Here is a 25,832-nt window from a genome sequence, read left to right as displayed (position 1 = left end):
TGAGCCAGTGCTATGGGCTTTACAGCCGTTAGCTCATCTAATTCTAGAAAATAATTCCCAAAATAAATACTATCATGCCCATTTTATAAATTAGGAAACTGAGGCTCAGAAGCTGCTATTGTTTGCACTGGTCATAAAGTCAATATCTTTTAGAGCTGGGCTTCCAGACCGGGCTGATTTAACTCAAAGGTATGGCGAGGCACAACAGGAGAGTGGTCAAGTGTCTTGGATACCTAACCAAGGTTGAATCTTCAGGCTACCAAGTACTAACTCATTGATGTTAGGCAATTTACTCAACCTCTCCAAGGCTTAATCCTCTCATTTGTAAAACCAAGATAATGAAAGCACCTTCCCACAGAGTTTTGCAGTTATTAAATGAGGTAATACGTGCAGCACACTAAGTAAAGGGTCTGGCACAGAGTAAATGCTAATAACTGGTAGTTACTACTGATTCATCACACCATAGGATGCCTGCAGCCTCAGTTACTGGAAGAATCCACTTCTCCATGGACCTGGTGTTGGAGACTCTAAGTACAGGTGACCAGTTAGGAGACATATGTCAATTTTCCAAGAGATATGATAGAGCCAGGGTGGTGGGAAATGAGAAAAAGGGATGATGTCCAAGGAAACTTAGGTGAAACATGGGAAAGACTCATCACGATCCATATCGGGCAATGTATGGGAGACAGAGAGCCAAGGACAGCTCCTGGCTGGGTCAAACCAAGCCTTTGGCTGGTTTGCTATAACACATGTGGCTAAAACAGCTGGAGGAGGGAGCTGTAGCCGCCTGTCTGCAGAGGCCTCTTATCTAGAAGGCATATATCCAAGAACCACCATTGTGTGGAAATATTAATCAATAACTCTATCCCTTGCTGAACTTATGCTTTATTACAAATAGAGGACAATGTGAATCTGGCATCCAGCTAGGGTAGAAATAGAATTAGAGACTCAGGAGAAAGCAGCCGTGGCTCAAGGAGTTTACTTCATCACACTCTGTTCCTGGAGTCTATAGGCTCAGTGTTCTTATTTAATATGAACCAAAATTCACCATCAAGTTCTTAGGTACCAGTTTGCAAAAGTCCCCATGTAACTAAATTAGATTTGCTTTTGCCCTGAAAATTAAGGTCAGAACAAGTTCGAGGTGTAAATCGGGTTTGATCAGAGCAGGCTTCTAATGAAAGCAACAGTTGTATCCCTGCCTCCTTTATGTAGCGGTGAACATGAATCAAAGTCTTTTCTTTCAGTCTGAAGCTTAAAAATGATGCTGAAATCTGAGCAGGCCAAAGGAATGGATGAGGACACACAGGGTCACTTTTTCAAATCAAGTGTCACTCAAGTGAGGGTTTTCCTAAGAGCCCCTGTCTTGGCCATTGCTCCAGAAAGGCACTCGATTTGAATCTTTAGGGCAAATGTGCTGGACTTTGAAATTCTTCGTTTTCCTCGAACAGTAAAAAAAATATTGCAGACGTCAGCACACTGAGGCCCACTGAGCTTCAAAGCACAGGGATTCTGCTGAAGGATGGTGGGCTGACAGGCAAGAAGTACTGACCGTGTGCCAAGCATGAGAGGTGCTGGGTTCATTGACAGTCAATGATTCAGCACCTGTTTATCAATCCTCTGCCAAATGTCAGTCATCCATACCTGTACTGGAAACACAGGTCCTAGCTCTCACGGAACTTATATTGTAGGGAAATATGCTAGTGGCTCAAGCCTGAGAGATGTTGAGATGTCTGACAAGAGCAAAGAGAGAGAACCATCCTGACTGAGGGACAGGCTTTGGAGTTAGACATGGTTTGTGTTCCGGATCTGCCTATTATTTGCTAATTGGTCCTGGGGAAATTTACCTTAATTCTCAGAGCTCTCACAAAGGGCTATTATGAAATGCACATGAGATGATCTAGGGAACAAGCTCATGCACAATATATGCTAGGTATAATGTATTGCATAAATTAGGGATGTTATTATTATTAATGACATAGCCTCAAGCAAGTTATTTAACCTTTCTGAACCTCAGTCTCCTTATCTGTGAAGTGGGGATAATACCCTCTGTAGGGCTATGAGAAGAATTAAATTGGATACTGTTTGTAAAGCACCTAGCCAGCACCGGAGTTCAATAAATAGTCACTATTAGGGACTTCTCTGGTGGACCATCGGTTAAGACTCCACTCCCAATGCAGGGGGCCCGGGTTCAATCCCTGGTCAGGGAACTAGATCACACATGCTGCAACTAAGAGCCCGCACACCACAACGAAGATCCCATGTGCTACAACTAAGACCTGACACAGCCAAATAAATTTTTTTTAAAAGTCAATATTATTGCAACTATTAAACAAAGCACAAATGATGTAAGCTAAATACTGCAGATTCAGTGCTATTTTGTCCCTCCTACCGACTGTGGAAAGTGTAGAAGGGGATTTTTTGAAACTCTGCAAACTGGAAAGTTCTTTCGAAAATCATCTCCCAGGGTGTCATTAGAAATATATTTTGATGAGGACGTAAACAATTCACAGACCAAGAAATTGTATTTCCCTGGCGGTAAGGGTTATCCAAAAATCTAACGGGAAAAGGATTACTGCTGACATTAGGAACACATCCACTCAGAGAGTAGCAAGTTGTAATAAAAAAACACCATCTGAGGTTGGAAGTGTTTGGGGTTTTCTTTTAGAGAATAGAAAGGGACATTTTTTGACATATATACCTGTTTCTCAGAAAAGCAATATTAAGTAACTCCCACTTCCATTTCCAAGAAAGCAAAAGAGGCCCTTTGAGCAGATACCGTTTAAGAGTTGGAGATTTTTCATTAAATGAATCCTGCTACTGCAAACCCACACTGGGCCATTCCTAGGCGCGAGAACGCAGGGTCCCAGCGGCTGCCCACCCGGAGCACCTGCTGTCATTCCTGGTTCCCCGGTCACTGCAGGGGTGATCTGGGGTCTCTCTGAGCGTGTATCTCTCTCTCCCTGCATCTGCCTGCCTCTCTTTGTCTCTGACTTTTCTGTTCGTCTCTCTCTCCCCTGCTGTCCACGTCTCCCCTCCCTCTCTCCCTCTCTGCCCCCTGCCTGCCTCTTTCCTTCCATCCCAGTCTCTTTGTCTCTGCCTTGGTCTCTGTATCTCTGCCTGTAATTCTGTTTCTGTTACTAACTTTGTTTCTCTGTTTCTCTCTGGGGTGTTATCTGCCCTTCTTTCTTTTTACTCCTGTTTTCTTTCCCCCATTCGTTCTCTGCCTCATTTTCTCCTTACCTGTACTTTTAGGGGATTTCCCCCATCTATCTGTGTTCTTTCAGTCTTTGCCTCTCTGCCTGCATCTCTCACGACATCTCGCTCACTCTCTCTACCCTCCTCTTTCTGTTTCTATTTCTGTCTTTGTTTCAGACCTTTTTCTTCTTCAGTCTCTTTCTCTCTCTCTCTTCATCGCTTGCTCACTGTGTGGTTTTTTACCATGCCTCACTGTCTCTCCCCTCTCAGAAAACACACACACACACACACACACACACACACACACACACACCCCTCACTCTTTCCCTTCCTGCATCCTGATCTGGTGGACCCCTCCGCAGAGAGCAGGTTGTAAATTTAAAGGGACTCCATAATACCACTGGGTGTTGTTTGGTTTATGGTGCCTTCGTGAAATCACAGACACATATTTCATTCTAGCAGCGACTTCGTTCTGGTTGGGTCAGCACCGTGCTCAGCACCCGGACACCTGCTAGGTGGCTGCTCCCCCCTCCCGTATTCCCATGACCCCCAGGCCCAGCACCCTGGAGACCTCCTCAGTCCACATGGGACGGCGTTCCTCTCCCACATACCTGCACAGGCCCCAAACCACACCCAGCTCAGGGGCCTTCAGGGCAGCCTGGACTTCGTCAAGTCAAATTCAATTTAGGTTGAAAGAGGCAAAGAGCAGAAATAAAAAGAAGCCTTTATTTTAAAGGCGGGGGTGGGGTGGGGTGGGGTGGCGGGCGCGGGCAGGGAGTTGTATCTGCTCCGAGAAGGTGAGCTGCCTTGCGGGATGGTAATCCCTGGGAGACAGCAGTTGGAACAATGAAGCTGGGGTGGGGTCCCAGTCCTCCCAGCCCCTTTGCTTTGCAACTCTGCTTTTGTCAATCTGTGTGACACTTTCCCGGGCAACTGCTTCTAGTGGCAAGAAGGTAGGATTTGGCTTTAAAAGAACTGGGTTGGAACCCTTTCTCCAACCCCTCTATGAACTATTAAACCTGGACAATTTTCTCAATTGATTCTGAGTCTCAGTTGGATCAGTTGTAAAATAAATTCCAGATTCAAGCCCCCATTTATCCAGCAGGCCCCACGTGTCAGGGAGGGTGCTAGAGATTGCTCGATACGATTGCATGGAGGGCCATCTCCCCCAGGCCCACCAGCCAGCCAGAATCATCCAGCACTCCCTGGCAGGCTCTGTTTCCTTCCTCAAGTCTCAGTTTTAATATTGCCCTCTCTGCTGGGAGACCTTAACGGTATAAATACTTTCTCCTTTACACTCCACAAAGCAACCTGGTTATTATCTTTTTAGTACTCTGACAATTTATAGGTACATATGTATGCATTTGTTTATTTATGGCTCTTTTGCCCTCCTGGGACTGTAAGCTTCATGTGGGGAAAAAGCACATCTGTTTCATTCTCCATCATACAGCCACTGCTGAGGCTAGTGATACGGAAGCCGAGGTCGGGGCGGGGTTGGGGGTGGCGGAGGTGAATTAATTCGCCTGAGGGGGCACACCTTGAAAGTGGTGGCACTGCAACGGGGACACACATCAGAATCATTCAAGGTCCCTCCTCTCCTTCTTGCCTGACGACACTTGCCATATAAGAAAAAATTGAGATGTTATATATGTCAAGAGGTTTGCAAACTGTGAAGCTTTGTAAAAATGTTATTCTCTGTAAAGTGGGAAGGTTAAGCCAGATTTTATCTTTCAACACCTATGATTCTTTGAAATATGCAGGAGCTTCTTTGAATCTTAAGGGAAAGGGAATGGGGAAGTTGAGAAGAGCCAATTAAATATGTTTCACCCGAAGAACGGATGAGTGGTAAGACCCTGCAGGGGCTCTGCACATGCTCAGAGAGCCCTGGTCCCCTGGGTGCACAGCCCTGAGCTCTCAAATTGCTGAAGGACTTCCTGTGGCCCAGATGAGCTTGCTCCGTGCAAGACTCTGCAGCAAGGTAACAGGTCCTCTGCACCCCCACTGACATTTCAGGGTACTAGAGATTATCAGGGAAAACTCCTTTGACCTCCATTGTCAACAGGGTTGCGATTATTATTTGATTTCTGGGGATCTAAATCCCACACCAATTACCCTCTCTCTTTCCTCCAGATCTTAACCCGATTCTCTTTGACATCTAATGAGTCAAGGGTACATGTCTTTATCTCCTTTTCTAGATGCCTCAAGAGATTCCTTTTGCCCCTATGTTTTGGTTACTAGGACTAGGAGTTTCCAATTAGGTGTACAGTCTGGTTAACTGTACACCTCTGAGGGATAACTTCAAACCTCTCTGGTTCAAACTGTTTTAGAAATAAAACTATCAACTATTATATTCCTGATGCATTATATCTAACGATATTATATTAGATATACTTATATTAGGTATATTAGGTATACCATAGTATACTACTGTATTATATATATAGACAGTATATACTAATTATATATACAGTAATATAGCATAATACTATTTCCATAGATATATAAATATATAAACAAATATATATGTATATATACTATATTAGGTCTATTAGGTATAATTAGAATTATAAATGTTGATGTTTACTGGTTGTTAAATAATTAGCTTGGGGTTATTTCCTAAGGCTCTCAGCAGCCCCATGACACGTGTATCATTGTTAATCCCATTTTTGAAATGAGGAATCTGAGGCTTAAGGAGATACAGTGACTTGCCCAAGGCTACATACCTAATGAAAACCATAGATGAACCCAAGCCCTGGCTGATTTCCAATTAATTATTTTTGATCTTAACAGTAATCCATTCCCATTGTTTTTACTTTTTCCACTGCCACTCTAGGCCACTATGACATCCCAACTAGACTACTGTCATACCCCTAAGTGGTCTCCCCTTTCCTCCTATCCAGTCTCCTGTGTTTCCTCAAAGGTTTGTTCCAGCTTCAAACTGTTGACTCTAAACGATGCTTCCCAATCATACCTGTGAGCAGTAAGGAATGTTCTCTTTAACACATGTGTGATTCTCCTCTATGGGACTATAGCCACTCACAAGATTCCCGGTCCTCAGCCCTGCTTCAGCAGATCTCCCCTCTCTATTCTCTGCTAATCTTGCCACGCCTTGCTCACCAACATGAGAACTATCCCTTCTGGGAGTGTGGGAGCAGCAGTTCCCCTTCCCAGGTAAAATCAATGACTCTCAGATTGTATGGGGTCTAAAATGGATTGGGAAATATCATTAAGGATCTTCCCTATGACTTAACTCTAGTCTCTGCTTAAATAGCCCCATGGATAGGAAACTTAATAGCTTCTCGAATAGTGCATTTTATCTGGAGACAACAATGTATACTAACATGAACACATAACTAGCAAGTCTCTCATGTTCTCAGTGTGTTAGCCACTCTCCGCATATTGTATCTCCTTTAATCCTCACCCAAGTCCTAAAAGTAACTGTGAATAAACCCATTTTACAGATAAGGAAACTGATATTCAGACAGAAAGTGAGTTGGAGAAACCCCCAGGGTTATTAAATGGCAGTGCTTGGAAACAAACCTGGGTCCAATACAAGATCCTATTCTTAGATACTTTGCAAATGGACACTGACCTCACGCTACACAAGGCCCCCAGGGAAGGGCTCTCGCTCTTTGTGCTTCCACAGTCCCTTTGCTGACCCCCCTCGTGAGTCACATAGTCTGGTCTGCCTCCTCTCTAGGACGAGCATTCCCTGAGCAGAGCCTGTTGCAGACCTGTCTGCAGTAAGCAGAGGACATACCCAGAGCAGGTAAAAATATATGTTTGCCGGTACATGCTAGACTAGCACTGAGGTCAGCTTGATCTGCTCTACACGGATTATCTCCTTCAACCCTTGCAGTAGGTATGGAGATTGCCCTTGCCTTACCAATGATGAGACTGGGGTTCAGAATTCTTCCCATGGCACTAAGACCGCCCTTGCCTTGAGGAGTCAGATCACCATAGGACTTGCCTTGTAGCCCTGTGACCTGGATCAACCAGGAAGCAACTTGTCTCCTTTCTGACGTTCACTGTCACCTCTAGATGAGAATGGGGCTCAAGAAGACCCGAACTTGGTTGTACTGAGCAACATGACTCCAGGTTATTGCTTTCTTCTCTCTGAGGGCAGCTCACACCTATACCTTTCCACTTCCTCCCTCTACTTAACATTTCCCGTTATTTCTCCCAACTGTTGAGTTGGACACACTGTTGTTCTACACATGCCAAACGCTAAGTGTATCTTTATACACACTGTCACACTTAAATCTTGCAAAAATCCTACAAGGCAAATATTACTGTGACACTTTATATATTTGGAAATGGAGGCTCAGATAAAACTCAGTTGCCCAAGGTCACACAACTCATGCCAAATGAAACCTGATTCAAATCAGGACATGTTGACTCCTGAGACTGTCATCTCCCTGAGACATTCTGTAAGGCATTTCTTTCCCTCCTGTCCCTGCTGCCTTGTAGAAGCAACATACAAATTAGCTCTGAGAAATCCCAACAGGCGTTTCAAACTCTGATTAGAAAAGCAGAACTCTGAAGACTTGGATTCAAATCTGGATTTTGTCACTATTTGGAATGTGAGATTTCAATGCAGGTTGGTTTTCCAGGGTTCAGACTCCACGGACATATAATTTAAGAGCCACTATATATTACAATGTCTCCATTCGATCCTTACAACAGTCCTGTGAAATAGTGATTATTATTCCTGTTTCATAAATCAAATCAAATAAAAATAACTGGGTGACAGTTATGTGAGTAAAAGACATGTCTCTCTCAGCATTGCTGTTTCTACTAATGAGACATTAAATAGGGGTGCGTTTCATACGTGGAATGGGCAGTGCAGATATTGCTACTATACAGAACCTATAATTAAAAGAGTGGATGTTTGTGACCTTGACTTGGTCTCCCAGTATCCTAATTAGAATTTAACCACTGTGGCATTCTGAGACTCATTCCGATGCTTGGGTACGAGTCGGGGGTGTGAATGTGTGTAGGCATGGCTCTAGAGAAGCCATCCCAGGACACAGGCTCCAGTCACCTGAGGCTATGATAAGCCAGCTGTCCTCTAGCAATGAGGTGGAGACCTGGGGTTTGAGCTGGGACCCCTGCCTCCACCTACCTCACTCTGGTTTGGGCAGGGATCAAAATGGCAGCTCCTGAAGCTCTCCAGAACCCACTTGCCTCTCACTTAATGCACAAGAAACCAATGAGCCTTCCCGGGGTGTTTTTCTTGCAGATTTCCAAGCCTGGCTATTGGCTTTCTGTCACTTCTTTCAGGCCTGATTAACACAGTATAAAATTGAGGGGTTTTCAGCTATTCTTCAAAGAGAAGGAGTCAGTTTTCTTCCCCCTCATTCTGAAATAAGCAATTGCATTACCTCCATATGAATGGAGTCTGGGGATGCAAGGAGATGGGATCAATACACAGTTAGAAGGAAGGCAGAAGCTGCAACAGCAGTGGATGCGGTGCACTGCTCAGGCCGAGCTGCTGAGTCCTAGCATGAAGGGAAGATCAGAGGGGCGGTCGGTGATCTGTTTCCCTGCCTGTTGGTATAAGGCAAAGTGGCACAGGCCCTGGCTGATAGGGATTGTGATAATGGTAATTGTTAACATCTACTGGGCACTTACCACTTGCTGTGCTAAGTCTCTGACATGATTATCTCATTCAATCCTCACAAAATCCTTATGTGATTGGTACTATCATTGCCCCCACCTGACAGATGATGGAAACTGAGACTGTGAGGGGTTAGTGAGTTGCCTAAGGTAGCACAACTGGTGAGTGATGGAGCTGTATTAAATTCCAGATTAGCTGAGGTCAGAGCTTCTCTCTTGATCAACATACTCTAATGTATCCAGGGTCGAAGCCGGAGGAGCTTCCTAATTGGGCCTATTAGCTCAGCCTATCATTGTGGGAGATAGATGGAGGAAATCTTCAAGACTCAATAAAAGTGGCTTCCTTTGGGGCCAAGAAGCATTCTCTCTTGCTGATGAAAGTCTAAATTCAGAAGTTCCCGCAGGGGTTGGCGAGATGTAGGAGAAACGGCACAGAGAGATGGAGGACTCAATTTGAATCCCAGCTCCATTCACTGCCTTGGGACTGTGAGCCAATAACTTGACCTCTCACAGCCCGAATTTCCTGACCTGTGAAGTGAGGATGGTGACACCTATCTTTCAGCAAAGTGCCTGGCCCATTACTGGTGATTCATATCTGTTGGCTCTCTTCTCTCCTTCTGGGGGGCCTAAATCCCTGGGGTCTCTGAATGTATCCACAAGTCCATCCTCCACTTTCCATCTTCCGAGAAACTTGGCAGAAAGCATGCACTCGTGCAAACACCTGCGGGAGATCAAACTCAAAGTTGAGACTCTTGCCTTGGGTTGGAATTATATATCAGTGGTTCTATCCTGCTGAAGAGAAACTCCACTTAGCAGACAGAAAGGCTTCTGATGAAATATTTTGACATGAAAATGCATTCATTTTGTAAGAAAAATTTTCCAACATCCAATGTATGGGGCACACAGTAGGAAAAAGAAAGATTCCTGGTGAAAAGTTTTGTGAACTTCTTCTGCACTGGAGATTTCTCACCTTCTTCACAGTCATCACAGGTCAATGTCCTTCCGCTCTACCCATGTCCCCGGCTCCATTTCCTCTGGCCATGCTTCTGTTCTGCAGAGCTAAACCCAAGTTAGACATGAGGCAGCTCTATCACCTCTTCCTGAAACTGGGTTAGCCATCCTGCCTCCCTAGATTTTTCCCTAGAAAAATCCACCTACGAAGTAAGTAACCTGGGAAACCTTACCATTTCTGTGATTTAAATACACATAAATGGACCACTTGGTCTAAAACGGTCAAAATGGTGGCATGAGAACAGATTAAATAAGATCTGCCCATTGACTAACTGAATTCATTCACACACAGTGCTGAAATATTTGACCTCTGCCCCATACCTAAGTTGTTCATCACGATGATGCCTCCCTTGAGAGAGGTGGTTCTCCATATGACAGGACATTAGGATCACCTGGGAAGCTCTGATAACTCCCCATGCTCCTGCCTCTCACTGGATCCCATAAACCACAGTCTCTAGGGGTGGGATTCAGGCATCAGCATTTTCCTTTAACTTTCCAAGTGATACCAATGTGTTGCCAAGGTTGGGAACTGCTGTTTTTGTGGAAAAAGGACTAGAACAACTCAGAGGGAAAATGTCCTAAACCCCACTACTCACCCCTTCCGCCTGGCTCTACAATTAAATTCCCTGCCAACACCAACTCCCTAAGAACCTTTTCAGGTGGCTTCATCTCTGAGGTCCCGGGCATTTCAGACCGAGAGCTGGCTGGCCAATGATATGTGTGCTCGCTGACAACAATTCAACAGCTTTCCTTGGCATACTTGAGCTCAAAAAGCCGAAAGATAAAGACCTCACATTAAGCTAAGGGGTCTTGCTCTCTCTCCTCCAATCTCCCCAGGCTGATAAATAATGGATAATGAAGAACAGTGCTATTACATGCATAAAGCACTTGGCATCTGCCTCTAAGACAGCACTTTCCATCTAACCTGAGGTCCAGTTCAGCATAAAATCTGTTTGGTGGAAAGGCCAGGTCCTTTTGGAGGGCTCTTTGATGCTGCCAAGTTATTCAATGGAAAAAGGAAATAATTCAACTCTAGAATCAATCGCAATGTCGGTTTCTAAAAGGCCAAAGGGCTAGGTTAGTATGAATGAAGCTTCTCTTTCTCTTTCAGAGCATGACATCCAACATGTACCTATTTTTGAAGGGCAGAGCAGCAAAGCTTCTCAGAGAGGTCCATCCAAAATTGAGTCCCTTAGAAATCTTCTATTGTGTTTTCCTCTTTACAGAACATAGCACAACCATCAGAGCCTGTGTGTGTAATTGTTCTTTGTCTCCTCCCACTAGAGTTGAAATTCCACACAGGTGACACCATTTCTGTTTTGCATCTCTTGTGCCTAACACAGCACCTGGCAAAAAACAGGCACTCAAATACCTGCTGAATGGATGCTGAAGGAGCAACATGAAACATCTGCTTTACAGAGAGTTTCAGGGCATGTTTTGCTTTATTAGGCAAACACTTTATACCTTTTGGGGAGACTGGGGCCTTTCAAAAGATGAAGAGGTAACATGGAGTTAGGCAGTCTTTCCTCTTCACTAGAAATGCAAACTGGGGAACAGCCCAAGTCCCATCTGGGCGCATGGCTGTGCAGCCCTGGAGAAGTCACATCCTCAGCTTTGTGAGCAAAAGAGAGATTTCATCCCAAGCCCTCTGATCACACTGATGTTTCAGTGAGACAATGTGCCAGAGGAGGCAGACTCATCAGTGAGCCTGGCATTTGGTAGTGGGCATTCTCTGCACGGTGGCACGGATTGATGTGGGAGCACCAAGGGCTCAAATGCCTACAACTTCACATGCACTGTGGAATTTTGGGTCAATTACTTAACCTCCCTGGGTCTCAGTTTCCTCATTTAAAAAATACCCATGTTTAAATTAATATTTTATTAGGATCGTGATAAACACAGTGTTTCTTTCACAACGTATGTTCCACAGAGAACTAATCCTTCCACTGTCTTATAGATAAAGGGTTCTATTTCAAAATAAGCTTGAGGAACACCACACACGCTATGCTTCCTGATCTAGTTAAGATTCAACAACAAATATTTATTGAGCATATACTATGTGTCACACACTGGATACACCAGTGAACAGAAAAACATAAATTCCTGCCCTCGTGGAGCCTATATGTTACTGAGGGGAGACAGACAATAAACAAAATAAACAAGAAAACATAATAGACTAGATGCTGGTAAATGCTATGGAGAAAAATATAGCAAGGAAAGGGGTTGCAAAGGAGGGAGTGAGAGGAAGGGGATATTTCTTTCTCTCATCATTTCTATAGAATCCCAGAGAAGGCTCTGATTGGCTGACATGGTTCATAGGCCCACCCCTTGGACTAACTGCATCGAATCTGTGATTCTCCAGGCATGGTCATGTCTGCACTCCCATGGATCAGGAGTCAGAAGTGGCTTCCAAAGGAGGAGGAAGACAAGAAGACAACATCAACTGCTATCATAGGCCATAGAAGACCTGGAAGACCAAACTTTTTTTATGAATTAATGTTCATTGCAGCACTATTTACAATAGCCAAGATATGGAAGCAACCTAAATGTCCATCGACAGAGGAATGGATAAAGAAGATGTGGTACATATACACAATGGAATATTACTCAGCCATAAAAAAGAACAAAATAATGCCATTTGCAGCAACATGGATGGACCCCAGAGATTACCATACCAAGTGAAGTAAGTCAGACAGAGAAAGACAAATATCATATGATGTCAATCGTGTGTGGAATCTAATTTTTAAAAATGGTAAAAATGATCTTATTTACAAAACGGAACAGACTTACAGATATTAAAAACAAACTTATGGTTACCAAAGGGGAAACATGGTGGGGAGGGATAAATCAGGAGCTTGGGATTAATATACACACACTACTATATATGATAGAAAACCAACAAGGACCTACTATATAACACAGGGAACTCTAGGCAATATTCTGTGATAACCTATATGAGAAAAGAACCTGAAAAAGAATGAATATATGTATATGTATAACTGAATGACTTTGCTGTACACCTGAAACTAACATAACATTGTAAATCAACTATAATCCAATAAAAATTTTTTGAAAAATAAAAAGAATTTTGAGAAATCCTTCAGTGGATAAACGTGTAAATCTTCATTTAACCCAGTAGTTACCCAATGCTGTTAACCACATACATTTGTTTGGGAATACCTATCAGTACACTTTGATAAATGCCTAGTTGTAAACTTACATGATTTCATCAATGCTCCATCTACAGTTCAAATAACCTCACTATTAGTAAATCTAGATCTTTTGAGCAAATTCTCAAGTTTTTAAAGGATTTTCTAGATTGAAGTCTTTCATATCTCTCCTTATTTTTTCCTTTAATGGAAGTACATCTTGGCACAGGTAAGTGTCTTTCCTCAAATGTAATGAGAAATCTGAAGGACTTAGTTTCTGAGGCAGAGCTGCCTCCATGGTTTAGCAAAGGATCTGCAAACAATAAATGAATGAATCGAAAGTTGGAGCACCTAGTTTTGATGCAAGAAGAAATCTTCCAAACCACCATTTGTCCTGGTCAAATTGGTCTAGTTTAATGAGAAACTTTCATGATGTTTTATAGAAATGTTTGCAAAATCACAACCCTGTAAAATGTCATGTCATATTCCTTGTGACTTTGGGAAATGTCATGAGGTAAGCTATATCAGTAGGGCTCTTAATGCTTGCAATAAAAATCTCTCAGGGAGAGGGAGGCAGATATTTACAGTAGCTGTTGAGCCACAGGTCACAAAACATAAAACAGCTGGTTGAATGACAGAAGCAGAAGATCCCAAACTATTCACAGAAGATGTCAGTGTCTGTGGCCTGGTCCGGAACTGACCTCATTACTAAGACACTGTTTCATTCTAGCAAGTCATTTCAGCATCTAGGGAATCTGGATTCATTTTCAGTAGATACTGGGATAACAATAATAAACTCTTGGGGTTTAGGAAAAAGGGTCAGCGAATTTGATGACTAAAGGGACCACCTAGCATTCTTTTTCTTCAGACACGTTTTTTATTTTTAAATGGCTTTGTTTTATTTCATTTTAAAATTCAATGCATAGCCATTTAAAAAATATTAAAACATATGAATAAAAAGTACTCATAATTTCTCAGTTTAGAAATAACCACTATTAAACTTTTGATGAAGTGTTAAGTTTTATGTTATGCTTTTTATGTTTCTGTTTACACAAATGTGCAAGTATATAGTGTGTATTGTGGGTTGGTAAATATGTAGTTCTGTGTATCAATTTAGCTTTAGAATTAGAAACATTTCCCCACATCATCAGAAAGTCTTCATATATATCATTTTAATGGCTACATAGTATTCCATCTATTACATGCACAGTAATTTACTCACTGCGCTATATTTGGAGATGTTATGTTGCACACACATCTCCATGTTTTTGCCACTATAAATAAAACTGATGTAAAACTGGCATATAAGACTTCAGTAAATATAATATTCAGTCCCCTCAGGAATGTGGGAATTTTAGAAGAAAACATACGGGTTAATTGGTGATTTTTCCAAGTCATTATAAAAGAATTAAAAGAGCAAGAGGACAGTGTTTCCATACCTATGTTTATTGTTGATGCAACACAGAAATTTGCTTTGATGCTGAGGAAGAGAGTTTTCTTTAAATTGTTGGAGGCAGAAAATTTCAAGAGGATCAAAACTAAAAATCACCGCTTTTCTGCCAGAACACAGGGAAGAAAAGCAATAATCAAACAAAATCATGAGGAGGGATCAGGCCAGAGGCATTCATTATAAGTAAAAAAAAAACATGACAGCATTTAGAGGGTTGATGAAGGCAGCTGGCACCTTTCAACTATTAACAGACTTGAAGGTCTTCTAACAACGGAAAACAGACTAAAGAAAGGGCAGGAGTAATCAGTCCCCAAACAACAAGCTCCTTCATACCTTTGATTTGTTTTTTTCAATGATGCTAAGAATATAGTATATACACAATGATAATGGAGATTCTGTGATACTTACAGTATCAGAATGCAATCATTCATATGTGTGTTGTGTGTACACATGCACGTATTCTCCCCTAAGGCATATCTTTTCCTCAATAAATTTCTAATAGGACTTCAGTAAAAACAGGAGAGTTCCTTTGTCTACTACACAAGTGTAGCAATTTAGCTAATCCTGCCAGTAATGTATGCCTGTTTCAAAGACCAGGCCAAACCAAGCTGACATTCCTAAAGAAGTGCACAAACAAACCTCATGGGAAAGGCACGCTGGCTTAAAATTCTGCACAGCAGGTCACCAAGTTGGCTTTTTAAGCAGGTGAAACCTGTCCAATTCGTTCTCTGGTTCTTGGGCATGTCCCATATCTTACCATGGAAGCATCAGCCTTTTCAACCTCTGCATCTTTGATAAATACCACACAGTTCCTTAGGTCATTCTGCATCATTCACCTGGTGTTTTTTATGGAAAATGTGGCACCAAACTTTGAGGTCAGGATCCGTCGCCCACTAATTCCAATTTAGCCAGGGTGGAACCAGTTAACTATCTCCGAGAAACAACTCCTAGACTTTTCTTTTTTTTCGGCAAGGATATTTTATTCCCCTGGCAGGGGTGATTTTGATGGGTGGCTGGACATTTACGTGTGCACAGAAATCTAATTTCATTTCCTGCTGTTGGGGTAATGTAAGCTCCCTTTCCCTGCGCAGAGGATGGAAGGCGTCAGGGTGGCGACCTGGCCGGTTTCCCATTGATCCCACCCTCATCAACGGGATGGAGTGGGGAGGCAGACTGACCAATGGAAACCTTTGGCTTGGTGCCCTCAGAAGTCAGGGTGTTAGTTTTCAGGCTCTGCTAGACACCGTGGCCAAGGCCAAGGGTGCTCTGTCAAACCTATCCATTTCAATTAGAGCCTAGACAGTTGGGAAGTAAAATAATCAATTTTGCAAGCTGAACTCAATCATCCTGTCGACACTTTATCTTTGCTCCGGATATACTTGTGCAGGACATGTTTAATACGACTCTCACGACATTATTCACCGATGACACTTCTCGTTAGAGACTGATCAAAGCTACTTTGTAAAAGGTATCAAGCTAAGGGAAAGTGGCAAAAGTTTCATATGTATAAATATATATATGTATGTAATATAGGTGTGTGTGGTGCACAAAACTTCCTTACTTGTCATTGAAAGGTCTCTGTGATCCAATGCCAAGCTCTACAGCCAAATCAACTAAATTGTTTGTTAATGTATATCCAATGCTTCAATCAAATTTCTTGATGACCAACACTCCCGCATATCCCACAAAGTTAGAGACTATTACTAATGCCCTTTCCTTCCACAGTGATGCTTTCAACCATTTATTACTGCTCAACACAATGTGTTGGTCGTTTATCGAGCAACATTAGTGTGCCAGGCAGTTCATTTAGAGATGTCCACACATAATTGGCTTGATCCTTAAATCTCTGGAATAAACAAATTCTAATAGACAACTGTGCTCAACTTATCTATTTATTTATTTGTTTATCTCACTCTATTGTCATTACATTTTTTATTGTATTCATTGAAAAGTGATCAATTCAGTGAAGGCAAAAACTGGATCTATCTTTGTCTCCACTCTCTTTAGCATCTAGCAGCATGTGTGAAACACAGTAAACGCTCAATATTTTGAGTAAATTTGTGAATTATAATATCATTATTACTCCATCATACAAATCAGTTCCCTGATGCTTAATGAGTTTATGTAACTTGACAAGTCACACAGCTTGTCAGTATGAGAGCTGGGATTTGAATCTGGTTTTGTCTAACCCCTCCCCTCCTCTGCCTAAGCCCATCACTGACTGAGACCTCCATGACCAGTTTATATCAAACAAGATCCACACCCTGGTCTGGAGTTGTTTCCCGCCCCTCTGAGCACAGGACTCAGATGATGCACTCAAACAAAAGTGAGGTTCTGCCAATGAGGAAGAATGGAAGTAGAGAAACAGCTGTGGGTGAACAGCCAATAGTGACTGCTATTGAAAAGGAACAGTAAAATAGTTCATGGGAGCTACATGGTGAGGAGTATTACCCAGTGTATGGCCTCATCTGACACTTTAATGCTAATAATCCTGAAACTTTATTTCTAATTAATGCCTCTCTTTTTAGCTCTCTATACATGAGCATCCACCAGATATTACACACTTGAGTATTCCACAGGTTCTTCAACTCAACAAGCCTCAAACTGAATTAATTATCTTCTCCAAAATCTGTATTCCCTATCCTGTGGTCCCTCTTCTCTTGGCCCTCTGGCACCACATCTATCAGTTCACCCAAGGCTTAAACCTAAATGGCTTCTTAAAATCTTTTTCCACTCCAACTGCTACCCCCCTACCTAAACACATGGGTTGTGGCATTGAGTTTTGTCACTGCTGAGATCCAAGGATCTCTTAGATTAGTCCACTCAACTCTAGTTACCATCACTGTCTAGGCTTATATCCTCATAGAGTCTCATCTAGTCTATTTCCAGAACCTCTATTCTATATTTCCAATATCTGGTTTCCCCAAAGCCAATCTAGGCTCGACCATACCAGTATACCATATTTCTTAATTATGAATCTGCTCACAACTCATCAAAGTATCTTGGTTAACATCACGATAAAAAAGCCTTTGTTGTACAACTTCTCTTCAACTATCCAGACTTACCCTCTTGTTCCTCCATCCTTTTCATTTTACCAGTGAGAAATCCTGAACTACATGAATTCCAATAACACCGCATGGATAACCTGTACTTCCAGTTTACTTTTAGCAGTTAACCAGACAAAATATATTAAACAATGTTTCTCAGACACTGGACAAAAGGTAGCTCAGGGAAGTGATCTCTGAGAAAAAGAAAACAAAGATGTAAGCCCTACAACTGCCTGGAGCTTACTGCCTGAAGGGTTTTCAGGCCACAGTGAACGGAGGGGAAACTCAAATGGAGCCCTGGCCTCCCTGAGTGGAGGAGTGCGGGGAGGCCAGGACAGCCAGGATTCACAGGGCTTTACCAAAGAGCACTAAATAGGGGAATGAAGGTATGGAGAGGAAAGAGCTGCACACAGAGGTCTGGAGACATGCAGAGGGTTCTCCTAGAGTCTCCACCTGAGTACTGATCAGTGCATGCAAGTGAGGAAACTGCAGGAGGCGGGGGAAAGTACCCTCTGACAGGAACATTTGGAAAAATCCCTGGAGTTCACACTGGGCCAGAAACAGTTTGTGCCCCAACCAGCCAGAGTAAAATAAATAAATAAATAAATAAAACGTTGAGAATAGATGTGACACAAGGTAGAGTACATAGAAAGGATATTGCCTCAATATTGCGGTAAAATTAGCCCCTTAGTCTAAACACTGTTCTGAGCCTGCCTAAGAAAGCTAAAAAGCAAGTCTTGAAAGTACGAAATTGTTTTCAAGTAAACTATCTGTAGCCCAGAACAAAGCTTAAATGTATTTAAAGGAATACAAAAATAGCCAGCACCCAACAAGGTAAAATTAACAGTGTCATCCTTCCAATAAATATTACTAGACATGCAAAGAAGCAGGAAAGTACCACCCAAAATGAGAAGCAAACTCAATGAATAGAAATAGACCTAGATGACATAATTAGTAGATAAGGTCATTAAAACAGATATGATAAATATATTCCACATGTTCAAGAAGCTAGAGGAGAGTATGAACATGTTAAGTAAGGAAAGATGTGGAAGATATAAAAAGAAGAACCAAATTGAACTTATTTTATAGAGGGGAAAAATTAAAAAAAACAGTATTAGAGATTAAAGATACACTGAATGAGATGAACATCAATCAGATACTTAAGAAGATTAGTGAGCTTAAAGATGTAGCAAAAGATACTATCCAAAATGAAATAAAGAGAAAAAATACTGAAACAACAGAGCAAAGAAAAAACAAAAAACAAAAAAAACAGAGCCATGGGGCTACTTTAAGTGGCATAATACACATGTAATTGGAGACTCTAAAAAGGGGGGGGAGGGTCATATCTGAAGAAGTAATGGCTAAAATATTTCCAAATATGATGAATATTTTAAAACTACAAATTTAAGAAGCTCAACAAACCACAAGTATAAGAATCATGAAGATTATACTAAGGCCGTCATAATCAAATTGCTTAAAGATAGGGCTTCCCTGGTGGTACAGTGGTTAGGAATCAGCTTGCCAATGCAGGAGACATGGGTTCGAGCCCTGGTCCGGGAAGATCCCACATGCTGCGAAGCAACTAGGCCCGTGCGCCACAACTACTGGGCCTGCGCTCTAGAGCCCGCGTGCCACAACTACTGAGCCCGTGTGCCACAACTACTGAAGCCCGTGTGCCTAGAGTCCATGCTCCACAACAAGAGAAGCCCGTGCACCGCAATGAAGAGTAGCCCCTGCTCGCCGCAACTAGAGAAAACCCACGCACAGCAACAAAGACCCAATGCAGCCAAAAAAAAAAAAAAAAAAAAATTGCTTAAAGAGAAAATCTTTTTTTTTAAATAAATTTATTTATTTTATTTTATTTATTTTTGGCTGCATTGGGTCTTCGTTGCTGCACACGGGCTTTCTCTAGTTGTGGCAAGCGGGGGCTACTCTTTGTTGCAGTGCACAGGCTTCTCATTGCGGTGGCTTCTCTTGTTGCGAAGTATGGGCTCTAGGCACACAGGCTTCAGTAGTTGCGGCACGTGGGCTCAGTAGTTGTGGCTCATGGGCTCTAGAGTGCAGGCTCAGTAGCTGTGGTGCATGGGCTTAGTTGCTCTGCGGCATGTGGGATCATCCCGGACCAGGGCTTCGAACCCGTGTCCCCTGCGCTGGCAGGCGGATTCTTAACCACTGCGCCACCAGGGAAGTCCCAAGAGAAAATCTTAAAGCATCCACAGAGGGAGAAAAGGGCATGTACATAGAGAGGATTCAAGATAAGAATGACATTCGAACAGTGCAAGCTAGAAGATATTGGAGCAACATTGTTAAATTACTTGGGGTGAAGGAGGGCTATGTCAACCAAGAATGCTATACCCAGTGAATGTATCTTTCAAAAAATGAAGCCAGAATGAAGCCTTTTTCAGATAAACAAAGATCTGAAATAATCCATCAACAGTGGCTCTGCATTAGATGAAATGTTAAAGGAATTCCTTCAAACAGAAGAATGTGATATCAGAGGGAAAGTGAAATTTACGCAAGGAATCAAAGAACTTCTGAAACGGTTTTTTATATATAAATATATATAAGTACACATATATTTACATATTTATATATACATACACAAGGAATCAAAGAACCTCTGAAATGGTTTTATATATATATATATGTGTATATATAAGTAAATATAAAATTTTTCATATTTTAAAAAAGTCTCCTTAATGTTTTTTTTATTTTTTAAAGCAAAATCTTAAAAATTATTATGTGGTTTATAAACATATAGAAGTAAAATGTATGACACCAAAACACAAAGGCCAGGGGAGGGAAAATGGTAGAATACTTCTGTAAGGTAAAAGACAACTGCTATAAACACTAAAGCAACCACAAAAGAGAAAATGCAAAGTGTTATTGCCAATAAGCAAATAAAGGAGATCATTTGAACCTTTAAAAAATAATTCAATAACACACCGTGTTCTCCCTGTTTCTGTGTCTATTAATATGTGTTGTCCCTGTTTATTTCTGCTCCAGAATATGTGGCAAACTCCTCCTCATCTCTCAAGGATCAGCTCAACTAACACCTACTCTGGGGAGCTTCCTATGACACCTACAGTCAAGCATACTTTTAGAAAAATAATTACATTATGACCATATTATTGTCTGTTACCATGGCTGACTCCTCACTAGACTTGACGTTCTCAGCAAATAGTATATCCCTGCTACAGAGTACATCTTTGGTAAATATTTATTGAATGAATGAAGTGTGAATGAATGAATTCAATGCTTTTATTAACTCTGATTACCCTTTGGGTCCTGTGATCCAAAACAGATTTACCTTGTTAGCACCGAGTGACCATCCTGATTCTAAAGTAATCTGTTGAAAGACTAACAACTCAGGTTAAATAATACTTATCCTTATTACTCCTGAGGTCATCAAGCCCAAACAGTTCCATAGTAAAATAATAAGACTAGCTCCAAGGAGAGTGCATGGAATTATCCTGAATGAAGAAAAATCCAGGACATCTTTGAGAATTTCTACTATTAACATGATCCATGAACTCCTTTCCTATCAATATTCTGTAGGGTTCCACTCAAATGGTTCCTTTTCACAAAGTCTTCCCTATTTCCCCAAATAGGAATAAGCTTTTACCTCTTCTGAACTCCCCTGGTCCTTTGCATATCCATTTGGCCATTAGGTATAGTATTTTTGGATATGAAATAATTCTGTGTGCTTATCTCTCTTACTAGACTATAAGCTCCTTTAATTTTATTCATCTGTTCATCCTTCCCTGGAGCATATTGACAAATTTAGCATATGTTCAATTACTGTCTTAAAGAAATGAATAAAGAATTCACAATATAATATGGAATAGTTTGATAAATCCTGTCACAACTCTATGGAATGATGGGGATCCACTGAACTAAGACTAACCTAGGGTAAAACTGACACAGCAACAAAGTGTCTGTGAGAAATGTTTTTCTTTCTTTATCAATCATCTATAATTCCATATCTATATTATGAAAGTTTACAAGGATATATTTCTCTTGAGACTTCTCAGTAAGAGGCCAAAACTCTATTTTCACTTTTTGTTTTGTTTTCATCCTGAAAAACACTTTTAGAAATCTTATTAGAGATCCATAACATTTATCAATCCACAAGTCATTTAGCTATTTATTTATTCATTTATTCTTTCAATAAGTGTTCACTGCAGGCTAACCATGTGCAAGGATGAATATACACAGATTGATAAAATCACCATCTCTATCCTAAATGGGCTTCCAGTGATGGCAAAGACTGACATAAACAGAATATCAGTAACACTAATAACTGAAAGATAGAGGCATGCACGGAAAAAGGGCATCTACCCAGAAAAAAGTGAGGGGCAGAAAGGGCATCCTGGATGACATGATACCTGAAATGAAACCTGCAGAAAGAGAAGACAAAGACCAAGGTAGAGGCGAGTAGGGAGGAGAGCAGAGTGTATGGCAATAGAATAAGTACAATAGGAGAGCCTCAAGAGATGTATCTGCAAAAGTAAGTAAAGGACAAATAATGGAAAAGCTCTTGTGCATGATAACAAAATCAGCTTTATTCTGAAGACAGAGAACCACTGAAGTGTTTTAAGTGGATGACATGTTTACATTTGCGTGAAAGAAACTCAGTGGGTTTCAGGGAGAATGTGTTAGAGTGAGACTCCAATGAGAAAGGTGGTCAGCTTGCACTGGGGTTCATCTTCCTTACCTGGAGAATGAGAGGAAAGGAACATATGATTCCCAGTGCTAGTAGTTTATGAGTTTCTAAATGTGATCTCTCTTTCTTTGACACTGTCCGAGGGATTGCAGGTATGGTTACTTTCCTTCTGGGGGCTTCTAAATTTCAACACCCCTAAAATGAGGAATTTGGACAAGGCCATCTCTGAGGTCTCCTTTCATACGTAAAATCCACGGTCCTAAGACCATTTCTTTTCTCTTGGGTAATAACAAAAATTTCAGAGTATGTAAAACAATGCCCAGTAATTTCATAATTAAAAAATACAGGAATATTGCACTCAGATGGCTACTCATCTCCAGCAATTAGAAAGTAATTATACTGCAAGTTTTTAAAAAGTCTTCCCAAACTTGATGGCTCAGCAAAAATTATTAATTTAAACTAAAAATAAACATGTGACCCTCTTCACGTTCCCCTCGTCTGGCACCCTGGTGTGATAACCCCAGTGAGCCCCTCCCCATTTCAGCATATAAGAAAATCTGCAATCGTCTTTCTGTTATTGATTCTTTATTAGAATCATTTGTCTTATTTGAATAGAAGACTCTGCAGTGACTGAGGGCTCCCTGTGCCCACTGGGTAATTAAAGCCTGGGATTATGAAAGTTGGAATCGCTTACTCCTGCCCTAGAGCTCCTGGAAGACCACCACAGCTGATCCTAAATGCAAACAGTACATACATCATTTGGCAATGGGATACAGAAATTAGAACTTTCAGAAGTCCAGGCTCTGCAGTGAGACTACCTGAGTTTCAGTCTAGCTCCAACACTTACTAGGAATATGATCCTGGGAAAACTCACAGACCTGTATAAAACTCAATCCACGACTTTGATAAGTAGGAATAATAACGATGATACCTACATCACTTGGTGACTAGAAAATAAGATATTTACTTCCCTATTTGTTATACCCTACCTCCTTCAATTTGATTCTTTCACCCAGCTCAAGGTTTTTTGTTTTGTTTTGTTTTTACCATGACACTTATCACCTTCTAATGTACTATATAATGCACTTATTTATTGTTTTTAGGCTTATTTATTTCTCCACCACCCCCAAAAATATGACATTTATGAGGGCAGAGCTCTTTGCTTTGACTGATGCTTATCCCAAATAGTCAGAACATTTTGTGGCATGCAGTAGGCACTCAATAAATAGCTATTGATTAAATATATTAATAGTAAATTTTATTTGTTTTTTAATTTATTTATTTTATTTTATTTTTGGCCACGTTGGGTCTTTGTTGCTGTGTGCAGGCTTTCTCTAGTTGTGGCGAGCAGGGGCTACTCTTCTTTGTGGTGCACGGGCTTCTCATTGCAGTGGCTTCTCTTGTTGCAGAGCACAGGCTCTACACATGCAGGCTTCAGTAGCTGTGGCTCGCAGGCTCAGTAGTTGTGGCTCGTGGGCTCTACAGCGCAGCCTCAGTAGTTGTGGAGCACGGCATGTGGGATCTTCCCGGACCAGGGCTCGAACTCATGTCCCCTGCATTGGCAGGTGGATTCTTAACCACTGCACCACCAGGGAAGCCCATTAACAGTAAATTTTAAATTGGCTATTTGCATTCAATGAACATTAAACTATTGTCATTGATGGTGGTGGCATCATCATCAAATTCCACGTAATTTGGTGTTTTTTGAAATTATCAAGAATTGCCTTATTGACTTTTACTTGATTTTTCCACCATTGATAGCATCCAAGTTATATTTGCAAGAGATGATGAAGTCATATTTGATTTAGTTTCTACTGGTCAAAGCCTGGTTGACTACCTGCTGTGCCAGGCACTCTGCCACATTTCTGCACTTAGGAAATCTAAGTCCCAGCCTTAGAAGCTCACAAACATGGTAGTGATTATTATCTTGCAATTAATGAACTGAATCTGAGGCCTCTAATGAATGTATTCCTTATCTAATTATATCACCTGTGATCCTCATGCACACAGATAAATGGTCATTTCCTCTCTTCCTTCTCCAACCCCCAACTCTGGAACTTCAAGGACACCAAGGATAATGTCCATAGCTTGGGAAGCAGGAGTAAACAAGAGCCATAAAAATCACCTGGGGAACTTCTTAAATAGGAAAGGACCTGACCCAAAAAATTCTGGCTCAGGAGGTCTGAGGTAGGGCCCAGAAATTTGCATTTTAAAAAGCATAGGGTGGGGGGCACAGAGTCAAGATGGTGTACTAGGAGGACTCAGAATTCGCGTCTCCTCACAACAAGGGCACCTACCAGGCACCCGTGGGGGACCACGGACACCTAAGGGGACGGGAGGAACCCCCAGCAACCGGGTAGGACGTGGGGCGTGGAGGGGGAAGCGAGGTGGGAGGAGAAGCGGAGGCGGGATGGGACTGGCGCCCCTGAGGGGCGGCTGCGGGAGCGGAAAGGATCCCACACCTGAAGGGGGAAACTGGGGAACCACTGGGATGGCAGAGGATCAAAAGGGAGCATGGCCAGGTTTCCCCTGCCCACTTGGACTCCCAGGAACCTGTTGAGATCCCGGGCCTGATCCAATGCCCACCAAGGCCCCTCCTGCCGCGCAGGTCCTGAGGGAGTGGGAAGGAGGGAATGGGGAGCAAAAGTAAAGGGTGGACCTCCAGGACGGCACCCCTGAGGAGTGGCTGGGGGAGGGAAGGAGTTCCTACACCCAGCGGGACCCATCCATGGTTAGGGGTCCAGCGGCAACAGGGGAGACCCTGGGGGAGACAGTGGGGGAGGGGTGTGGAGGAATGGAAGAGAACATGGCCAGTGCTTTCCCTGCCCACTTAGGCACCAGGAACCCTGTTGGGCTCCCAGGCCTAATCCTCTGCCCTCGGAGCCTCCCTCCTGCCACACAGAGCCCAAGCCCCGCCAATACATCCCCACCCAGGGCCCCACCTCTACACTTGGAGACCCCCTCCAACACGCTGGGCCTAAACCCCACCCACACACCCTCACTCAGGGCTCTACCTCCAAACTCTGGAACCCTACACTCCAGAGGCCCTCCTTTCCACGTGCTGCCTCTCCCCTTCCATGCAGGTCCTAAGCAGAGGCCCTGCCCCATGCTTCAACCTGGCCCCACCTAGGCCCCGCCCCACACTCAAACATCACCCCCCATCTGCCTAGGTCCCATCCCACCCTAAACCCCACCCCTGCCTAATTGCCACCCCCCACCTAAACTCCTCCCCCATAGCCAAGGCAATTCTCATAACACACAAAATACACTTTAAAACAAAGACTATTACAAGAGACAAAGAAGGACACTACATAATGATCGAGGGATCAATCCAAGAAAAAGATATAAGAATTGTAAACATTTATGCACCCAACATAGAAGCACCTCAATACATAAGGCAAATGCTAACAGCCATAAAAGGGGAAATCGACAGCAACACAATCATAGTAGGGGACTTTAACACCCCACTTTCACCAAAGGACAGATCATCCAAAATGAAAATAAATACGGAAACACAAGCTTTAAATGATACATTAAACAAGATGGACTTAACTGATATTTATAGGACATTCCATCCAGAAACAACAGAATACACTTTCTTCTCAAGCGCTCATGGAACATTCTCCAGGTTAGATCATATCTTGGGTCACAAATCAAGCCTTGGTAAATTTAAGAAAATTGAAATCGTATCAAGT

The 25,832-nt window shown here is 42.2% G+C and overlaps 1 protein-coding gene across 4 annotated transcripts in view; it reads right to left on the bottom strand.

Annotated features, from left to right (window-relative positions):
* The window catches only part of LOC309649475 (uncharacterized protein), a 393,998-nt gene that overhangs the window by 280,558 nt on the left and 87,608 nt on the right, over positions 1-25,832 (bottom strand). The window contains exon 4 of one of the 4 annotated variants that reach the window (XM_082439532.1): positions 19,312-22,188. The exons of the other annotated variants lie outside the window; for them this stretch is intronic. Coding sequence (XP_082295658.1) covers positions 22,130-22,188 — 59 coding nt within the window. The 3' untranslated portion in view covers positions 19,312-22,129. Of the gene's footprint in view, positions 1-19,311; positions 22,189-25,832 lie in introns of those variants that run through there. 4 annotated transcript variants of the gene reach the window in all.

The sequence above is a fragment of the Balaenoptera physalus genome (assembly GCF_965194825.1).
Source record: "Balaenoptera physalus genome assembly, chromosome: 19".
In the NCBI taxonomy this organism is placed as follows: Eukaryota; Metazoa; Chordata; class Mammalia; order Artiodactyla; family Balaenopteridae; genus Balaenoptera; species Balaenoptera physalus.
The sequence above is the reverse complement of the archived record's forward strand: the minus strand, read 5'-3'. Positions and strand labels throughout refer to the sequence as shown.